This window comes from Suncus etruscus, chromosome 7 (genome assembly GCF_024139225.1).
Source record: "Suncus etruscus isolate mSunEtr1 chromosome 7, mSunEtr1.pri.cur, whole genome shotgun sequence".
Taxonomy (NCBI): Eukaryota; Metazoa; Chordata; class Mammalia; order Eulipotyphla; family Soricidae; genus Suncus; species Suncus etruscus.
Genome location: NC_064854.1, coordinates 9,414,204 through 9,422,996, shown reverse-complemented (window position 1 = coordinate 9,422,996; position 8,793 = coordinate 9,414,204). Strand labels below are relative to the sequence as shown.

Below are 8,793 nucleotides of genomic sequence, written 5' to 3'. Positions count from 1 at the left end.
CGACATGGTGCCCAGGGACAGTGGGGGACAGGCATGGAGCCAGCACAGCCACTGCTCAGATCCCAACTTGGAACAGCACCACTGGGAAGGGAGCCAATGCAATCTGAGCCTTTGACCCTCCTGCTGGCCCCTTAGCCCAGCTGGGTTCGTTCCAGCCAACAGCCTGGGCCTGGGAGAAGGGCCACAAGTCCCCAGGGACACACAGGAGCCAAGCATGGTGGCCTCCAAGCCTCCCCGAATGTGAATGCCACCCAGGGAGGCCCTAGCACTGCAGCTGTGTAAGCCGCACCCCAGTGCCTGGATGTGTGGCCCAGACAGGAGAGACCGGAAGGAGTGGGGAAGCCACAGAACCCTGGCACAGGCGTGACTCCTCCCCACCGCACATGGGCCTGGCCACCTGACCAGCAGTCCCCACCTCTTCTGGGACCATGGAATCCTCCCCATTGAGCTCAGGCACTAACCCCACTCCTGCCCAATGGGGTCTGGCCTCAGGGTCCCATGGGCACTGCCATTTCTGGAAAGTCCCACAGCTTTCTAGTACCTTTGGGCAACTCAGTGGACCACATGGCTCAGCATGACTCTGGGTAGTAGTTACAGCATGGGAGAGGTTGCCCAGGCATCCCCAAACAGGGAGAGGCTGCCCATGCACCCAGTGGACCCTTTCTGCCTGGTACTTCCCTTAGAGTGAGGCAGATAAAGGGGAAGGGGCATGGTGGGGAAAGTGGGGCAGGGATACACAGGACTTCCTGTGCCTGGATCTGTGAGGTCTGTAAAGGAACAGGTGAGTTGGATATGAGGTCCCAGGTCATAGGGAACCATGGGTCATATCATGGGGCCTGCGTTACCACCACCCCCAGACTACAGGGCCCAAACCAGAAGAAGTCCTGGTCATGGGCCCTCAAGCCTGGGGCCAAACTTTCATCCATCACCTCCCTGCAACCACCTGCCACCAGCCCACACCCCTGCCCAGGAAGCTGAGGTACCCAGGGCCCCTTCAGGACTCAGCTCTGCAGGCCAGGACTATAGGGCACAGACAGGGGACCAGCAGGCAGGGCAACCCCAGACTCCCAACCAGTTCTAGAGTTGGACAGTGAAGTTTTTAGGCTGGGGCTGCAGACAGCAGGGCACCAGCAGGGCTGCACGGATACCAGGCCCTGGGAGCAACACTTCCCTCCCTCCACTGGCGCTGTCATCACCAGGGCTCCTCAGCACAGCCAGACACGCCAGAGTAAAGTGGCCCCACCATCTTCTATGGGCTCAGACCTGAAGAAGGGGAAAGGGGACCCTTTCTCACACAGGCTCAGGAGCCGAGCCCTGGGGTGGGGGTCACGAGAAGGAGGCAGAGGGTTTATTAGGAAGGTCTGAGACCCCGCGGTGGCATCAGCAAGAGTCCGGGGACCCAGGACCCTTCACACCCTCCCTGGACCTGCTGCAGGATGAAGTCTTTGCCGGGGGTTGGCAGCCCTGGGCAGAGCCAGGTGGAACAAGAGTCCCTGACATGGGCGATGCCTCCTCGCGAGTGGGTGGTGCCTCCTTGCAGATGGGGGGGCCAGGCCAGCTGACTCTGGGGCTACCAGTCCTGGACATCCCAGCCATCCTCAGCTTCAGCCACCGCAGGAACTGCCTTCCTAGGGGTGGGGGTCCTGCCCTCGCCCCCACCACCACCATCACTGCTCCTGTGGCTGGACGCGGAACCCCACATGTCCCAGCTGTCCGAGCTCTTCTTTTCAGCCGAGATGTCCGGACAGGTCCAGCTATCGCTGCTTGGGGACTGGCGTGTCCTGCCAGACTCGGTGCCACCACCAAAACTGTCCCAGAAGCTCTGGTCCATGGTGCTGTTCTGGTAGCTCTGGCCCTCTGGTGGCCTATGGTGGAGAGAAGGGGGAAGCCCAGGCCTTGAGCTGACACCTGCTTCCCTTAGACAGGAGCGGGACCATCAGACCCAGCCAGCATCGTGGGTGGGAGGAAAGGGAAGCTGTAGCCTTTCTTAGCCATGGACAGGGCCAGAAGTGCAGGCTGAGCCTGGGAACACCCAGGTGGACCTACACAGGAGCCACTTGCCCAGGGCACAGCCAGACCCTGGCACAGGCAGATATGTGCTGCCATAGGAGACATCACCAGGCAGGAAGCTAGTAACATGGGAACAACTGGGAAGGTCTCGGTGGCCATCTTCCCCTGCCTCCAAGGGTGCTGCTGTGGCCCCCCAAGACCTGATGCCAAAGCCAGGCAAGGAACACCAAGTCCCCTGATCTAGAGCTCAGGATTGTGGCAGGAGCCTAGGGCCTTGGGGGGAGTTCTGGGGCACAGAAACTAAAAGCAGGATGGTCAGCACAGCCACAAGAGCGGGGAGCACCATACCTGTCCAAGCCGTCCTCTGCCTTGCCAGAGAAAAAGGAGGTGACATCCCGCCAGCCACGATTGCCCACATCCTGCACCTGTGTGGGAGGAGAAACAGTCACAGCTTGTGGGGCTGGCGCAGAGGGCAAAGGTGCCGAGGGAGGACACAGTCTACAGAGATAGAGTGGGAGGCAGAGCCTGGCTGGGGGAGCACCAACCAATGGGGAAGCAGGACCAATCACGGGGTGAGGAGAGGCGGGAGCAGGCACAAGCACAAGAGGGAAGGAGCACAGAGGTGGGCAGAGGCAGGTGCAGGACAGGAGTGAGGGGAGGCCTCTTCCCCCCAGGCCTGCTCAGAGGTAGAGGTCAGGCTGGCATCAGCTGGCTAGTGCTGGCACTCACCAAGGACAGGACATTGCAGCAAGGACAGAAGGACAAAAGCAAGAGATTAGTATCCAGGTGAGCCCCCTCCAGCGGCTGGCCCCAGCCCACACCATAGGGACAGTCCTGCTGGACCCCAGTGAACCCGACTCAGTTGCCTCCTCCAACCCCTGCTCTAGAGGAAGAGGCAAGACACTTGCAAAGAACCAGCCATAGGCATGGAACAGGTCCTAGCTCATGGGGACATGAGGACCTTGTCCCCAGGGAGGAACACTCACCCTCTCCTGGGCCGGCTTGAGGACATTCTCATTCAGACTCTGGCCTAGCTCGGAGGCCTGGGAGGAGAAGGGCTCAGGGTTAGTGGGGCTCTGGAAGAGTGGGAGGGAGGGAGACAGGACATCCAGGTGGACCCACACAGAGAAAGGTCTCAAGGGAATGAAAGTGGAACCCGGGAGGATTTGGCTGCCAGGTCAGACCCCCTGGGTAACTGTCTGAGATAGTAAAGGCATAAGCAACAGCGACACAAATACAAGCACATCTGAGCTTGGGGCGACGGAGAAGCCATCATGTGCGGCAGTCCCTCGGCTGTGTGGAGGCCACTAGCCAGGCTGCTTGTGCCTGGCGAACAGGCTAGGTCCCCACAGTGCAGCCCGCGCGACCCTTACCAGTTCTGGTGACGGCTTCGAGGCCCAGAACTGGAGCCCGACAGCAGAAGAGAGGGAGAGGGTGGGAGGTGTGATGTAGGAGCTGCAGCAGTGGGCAAGTGCCCATACGCCAAAGGCAGACTCGGCTGCCCATGCCTGACCACCCTCATCCCCAGCAGAAACTATCCAAAACCATGTACTGTGCTCAAGGACTCGAACTAGGGTCCCGGAGACACCAGCAGGAAAGTCACCCTCACAGACAGGTGGGATAAGTCTGAGCACCCCCTCCCAGGATTCCTCCCATGCCCACCGGGCCTCCCTTGCGCTTCGAATAGTGAGTACCTTCTGGGTCGCCTGGCTTCCAAACTTGGTAGCCTGAAAGCAAAGTGAGTCTAAGTACAGGTGCAGTGCAGGACAAGGCCACCCTCCCAGGGGTCCCACTCCTTCCACACCCAGGAACTCATGGCCCTAACTAGCCCCACCCATCTCCTATTTGCAGCCTGGCCCCCCGCCCGTGATCTGGAGAGGGGCCCCTACAGACAAAAGATTTGTGTAGCAGGGGGTGAAGATGCACTCTCATGGGGGAGGGAGGCAGCCCTGCACAGCCTGGAGCTGGGTGCACCCCCGGCCCTGGGGATGGATCAGTCCCTTCCCAACCAATTCCAGGGACACATCATCAACTGAGGGAGCTGGAGTAGAGGACCTGGACTGTGACCACCCACCTTGTGTCCAGGGCCCCCCACAGCCCCCCGAGAGCTTACACCCTCCTTGGCGGCAGAGGCGAACCTGCTGGCTCCAGAGGCAAAGCTGCTCCAGCCCTGAGAGAGCAGAGACAGAATAGTCATCCCACAAGGACCCTTACAGACCTCAGACACAATGCCCCACCATGACCTCAGAGATAGTCACCCACGTCCCTCATTAACCCCAGCCACATTATGACAGCACTCAGCAGCTCACCCCTGCACTCAGAGCTCCATCTCTGCACTCAGCACCTTACCTCTGCACTCAGTACCTGTTCCTACACTGAGTGTCTGGCCCCTACACCCAGCGCTCCACCCCACCCTTGCACTCAGCACTCCCCCACTGCATCTTTTTTTTTTTTTTTTTTTTTTTTTTTGGTTTTTGGGCCACACCCAGCAGTGCTCAGGGGTTACTCCTGGCTGTCTGCTCAGAAATAGCTCCTGGCAGGCACGGGGGACCATATGGGACACCGGGATTCGAACCAACCACCTTTGGTCCTGGATCGGCTGCTTGCAAGGTAAATGCCGCTGTGCTATCTCTCCGGGCCCTCTGCATCTCAGAGCACCACCCCTGTACTCTGCTCACCACTCTGCCCTGCAAGCCTGCCCTTCAGGACCCTGGCCTGCAGCACAGCCCCACTATCCCTTCTCCCCCCCTCAAAGGCCAGCCTGAGTCTCCATGCATGCTAACAGGCAGATACTGCCTGGTTCACCTGCTGGAAGGAGAACCACTTCCAAAAGGGAAGACCTAGCTGGACCCTCAGCCCATTCATTGAGCCACACCAAGGAAAGGGCCTTGGAGCTGCAGGCTGAGGTGGAAAAAGCTGCTTTTCTTCCCAGGATGCACTTCAACAGGGGCCACTCAGAGCTCCAGGTACTTCGGGATAAAAAGTTTGAAACGGGCCCCAAGGCAGTAGGATGCTGGCTTCTGGAATCATCTATGAGGCCCATATGCAAGGAAGGGAAGCCAGGCTGCTTGGCATGAAGTACCCCCCTCTGCAACCCCAGAAGCAGCACAGCCAGACCCAGACCCAGACCCAGACCCAGAGTGGGGAGCCAGCCTGGGCCCTAGCCTCACCGAGCACAGTGATGACATGGCGTTGTTGAGGAAGTCATTCTCTTTCGGGGGTGGCGACACTGTGTTCCCAAAGCCTACATAGCGCTTCTCTGAGGCCCTGTGAGACACAGGCAAAAGCCGGGTTAGAGTTGAGAGGAGCAATGAGCCTCCCATGGTCGCCCCAAGCCCCACAACTCACCCTTGGTAGGAACCGAGGTCCTCACTCAGCCAGTCCTCGAAGGCCTTGTCAGAGGAAGGGGTGCTGCTCGGAGGCTGCCCAGAGGCGCTAAAAGGCAGGAAGGAAAAGGGGTGAGAGCCCAGTCACCAACTGGTGGTCCCCAAAGCCAGGCCTAGAGCCAGGGTACCCGTGGCTGTGTCTTGAGGGACCCAGCTTATGCACCCTATCTTTTTTTTTTTGCTTTTGGTTTCTGGACCACACCCAGCAGCATTCAGGGGTTACTCCTGGCTCTGTACTCAAAAATTACTCCTGGCAGGCTCGGGGGACCATATGGGATTCTGGGGATTGAACCAGGGTTGCCCACATGCAAGGTCTACACTCTCCCCAGTGTACTATCACTCTGGCCCCCAATGCACCCCATCTCAATGAGATGGTGCAGGAAAATAGCCTCTGAGCTCTTGGCCACAAGGAACCTCCCACAGACTTGGTGATTTGATCACTAGAGACCACACAGAATTGGAGTTGGTGTGAGGTGTAAGGGAGAGTACCGAGGGGCTGAAGCCAGCCATGTCTTGGGCTGGGGCGGGGTCCAGTTCTGGGCAGGTGACGTCTCCAGGCACCACTCCTTCCCTTCAGCCAGTGTGGCCACCTGTGGGAGGTGCAGGCCAGGGTCAGTGTGAGACATGGCAGGGACCCAGGCACATGACGCCAAGGCCAGCAGCTGCCTAGAGTTGGCCAAGTGTGAGTGTCAGCCCTATGGGATCCCCAGGTAAGGCTCTCCCAGGCCCTCCCCAGTCCTGGCACTCCTACCTTGTCCCGGAAGAGGGCAGCGGCCTTGCTGTTGTACTTGTCCTGCAGAGACCAGCAGGGGTCATAGTCGTCCTGCGATTCCAGGAAGGCCCGGAACTTGGCATTCCCCCCCACCTTCATCTTCTCCAGCTCGATGTCCTTCCACTTGTCCATGGTGACAGAACGCACAAAGCTAGAAAGGATGGAGAGGCCCCGTGAAGGTCCCCAGTGGGACAGGCTGTGCACCTGCCTTGCGGGGAGACAGTGACAGTGGAAGGAGGCACTGACCTGAGGTGCACCCCGAGGCCACGGTGCTTCCCGGAGCACTCCAGGCAGATCCAGATGCCATAGGTGACACTCACCCACTGGGGGCTGAAGGCACCACACTCGAAGCAAACCTGCAGGGCAGGGCACAGCCCTCAGCAGGGACCACCCGGACAGTACCCGGGCCTCCAGCTACCCTCCCCAGGACCTCCTCCCCATTCAACACCTACGTTGTTGTCATCTTGCACCTTGACGTCCTTGAGAACTTTTCTGGTCCTGGGGCTGGCCATGGTGCTGCGAAGGAGACACAGAGACCTTCACTGGCTGCCACATTGTGGCCCCCACACCCTTGCAAAGCTGCTCCTGGGCTCACAGTGCTCCCACCCTGGGCCGCCTGCCACCCTGGTGCAATCTCAAACATGTTGACTCTCCAGGAAGGCCCCAACTGACAGCCATGCTTGCTCCCAGAACCTTGGGCTCAGTGCTCCAGTCTGAGCATACCCAGTGCTCCCATCTGAGCAGTCAGACCCAGAGTTCCCATCCAAGCAGCCAGACTCTGTCTTCCAGAACAGACAGGAAGAAGCCATGGCTGCTGGGGGTTATGCAGATACTGGCAGATGGAAGAGGGGAGACAGGACAGGGAACTGGAGAAGGGAGGAACAGAAAAGGGGAGACAGGACAGGAGAGGAAGTGGGGGCAGGAAGGGGATTGGAGAGATTAGGAGAGGGAGAAGCAGACATGTGCAAGGCCGTGTGTGTGTGTGTGTGTGTGTGTGTGTGTGTGTGTGTGTGTGTTTGTGTGTGTGTAGAGAAGGCTGGGAGAGACAGACAGACAGACAGACAGACACACACACACACACACACACAGAGACACCAGTGACAGCCAGGAGAGCTGGTGGGGTGAGTGTGTGTGTGTGTGGAGAGCTGGAGGTGGACCGGGGTAGGGAAGACAGTGGGGACAGGGCTAAGGACAGGGGCTGGGGAGTGTGAGAGTGTGTGTGTGTACAGACCAGTCCAGGGACAGCCAGGAGAGCTGGGGGTGGTGGAATGGGGGTGACAGCGGGGGTCAAGGCTGGGGACAGGGCAGAGGACAGGGGCTGGGGGGCTGGTGTGTGTGTGAGAGTGCGGGTCTGGGTGCGCGTGCGTGCGTGTAGGTGCGGGTGGGCGCGGGCGGGCCGGGCCTGGGGCGGGGAAGACGGGCAGCGGAGGCCAAGGCTGGGGGCAGACACAGGGGCTGGGGAGCCGGGCGTGTGTGTCGTGCCCGGGGGGCCGGGGCGCTTACATGGCAGGTGGAGGGCCGGCCGGCCGGTGTCGAGGCGCGCGTCCGGACCGATGTCGGGGCCGGCGTCCGGGTGGGAGGCCAAACCGCTGCGCAGGGAGGTCGCGGCCGCCCACCCGCCGCCACCAGCTTCCGGCTACGTAGCGCCCTGGGCGCCGAGCATGGCGGCGCTTCCGGCCGGAGGGGCGGGACTTCCGGTGGTGGACTTCCGGTGCGAGGCTGGACCGGTGGTTTTCATGTGGGCGTGGTTTCGCTAGGCCCCGCCCCCGAGTCCAAAGTTTAGCTTGGATCCCTGGGTCTACGTCTCAGCATTCGGGTACCACCGCGCTCCTGGGGAATGCCACGTAGGATTCCTACGTGGAAGTGGGAGGACACTGCTGGCTTCTGGCACTGCATCTCAGGGTTCAGGAGACCCAGAGGCGGTCAAACAGACACCCAGATTCTGCTGCCCCCAGCATCTTTCTTGCACACTGCAACCGTGTGACAGAGGGTCAACTGGATGCAATTGAGACCAGGCAGAGGAGCCTGAATGAAGTTCCAGCCCCCAAGCACCCTTCACTACTAGGAGTGGGCTGGGCAGCTCTTAGAGGACTTCTGATTTCTACTCTTCTCCCCCCAGCTCTGCCCTCTTCCCTGCTACCCAGAAGCTTTGTCATCCCTTCTTCCTCTTCCTAGGCCCTAGCTCTCTGTCCCCCAGAGTAAGGACACACCCAAGTGTCACACACCTCTTTGCTCTTGCAAAGTATGGGGGCAATGGTACATGTATGTCTGTGTGCAACAGCTGTCTCTCCCTGTTCCTATTCTCCCAGAATGTACTTCTTGGTTGAGAACATAATCAGAGACATGGCCAATTTCACACATTTTCTCCCAGCAGCCCATCTGCTGGCTGATCAGAGGTGTGATGACAGGGTTCTTGGATGAATGGATGTGTGGGAACATGGACAAACAGATAGAACAGTGATAAATGACAGGTAGACAAAGAAACAGATAAGTGGCTGGACGGGAGAATTGGTACAGAGGATTGGACATCACTTGCCTTTCATTTAGCCAACCAACACAGCACTGCATAGATCCCTCACACTCACCAGGAGTAATCCCTGAACACAGAGCGAGGGATCAGTCCTA

At 59.5% G+C, this 8,793-nt stretch overlaps 1 protein-coding gene across 4 annotated transcripts; it reads right to left on the bottom strand.

The window, feature by feature from the left end:
* Window positions 1–1,469: 1,469 nt before the first annotated feature.
* On the bottom strand, window positions 1,470–6,690 carry ARFGAP1 (ADP ribosylation factor GTPase activating protein 1). Of its 4 annotated transcripts, none has more exons than XM_049777149.1 (12): window positions 6,621–6,690; window positions 6,415–6,524; window positions 6,148–6,319; window positions 5,886–5,986; window positions 5,359–5,445; window positions 5,181–5,277; window positions 4,124–4,180; window positions 3,705–3,737; window positions 3,384–3,413; window positions 2,997–3,053; window positions 2,359–2,435; window positions 1,470–1,865 (listed from the first exon to the last, which is right to left on the bottom strand). In XM_049777149.1, exons 1-12 carry the CDS (start codon window positions 6,678–6,680, stop codon window positions 1,571–1,573), a joined length of 1,176 nt encoding a protein of 391 aa, XP_049633106.1. In that variant the 5' UTR covers window positions 6,681–6,690; the 3' UTR covers window positions 1,470–1,570. The 4 variants fall into 4 exon arrangements, with proteins under 4 accessions (XP_049633106.1, XP_049633107.1, XP_049633108.1 ...); XM_049777150.1 differs by having other exon boundaries at window positions 2,359–2,429; XM_049777151.1 differs by lacking the exon at window positions 3,384–3,413.
* Window positions 6,691–8,793: the final 2,103 nt, after the last annotated feature.

Excerpts from the sequence above, each read along its gene's own strand:
- ARFGAP1 (XM_049777149.1), bottom strand. The coding sequence starts at position 6,680 with ATGGCCAGCCCCAGGACCAGAAAAGTTCTCAAGGACGTCAAGGTGCAA. Across the intron at positions 3,414-3,704 it reads GAAGCCAGGCGACCCAGAAG|TTCTGGGCCTCGAAGCCGTC; the intron begins GTACTCACTATT and ends GTCGGGCTCCAG. Across the intron at positions 1,866-2,358 it reads GCAGAGGACGGCTTGGACAG|GCCACCAGAGGGCCAGAGCT; the intron begins GTATGGTGCTCC and ends TCTCCACCATAG.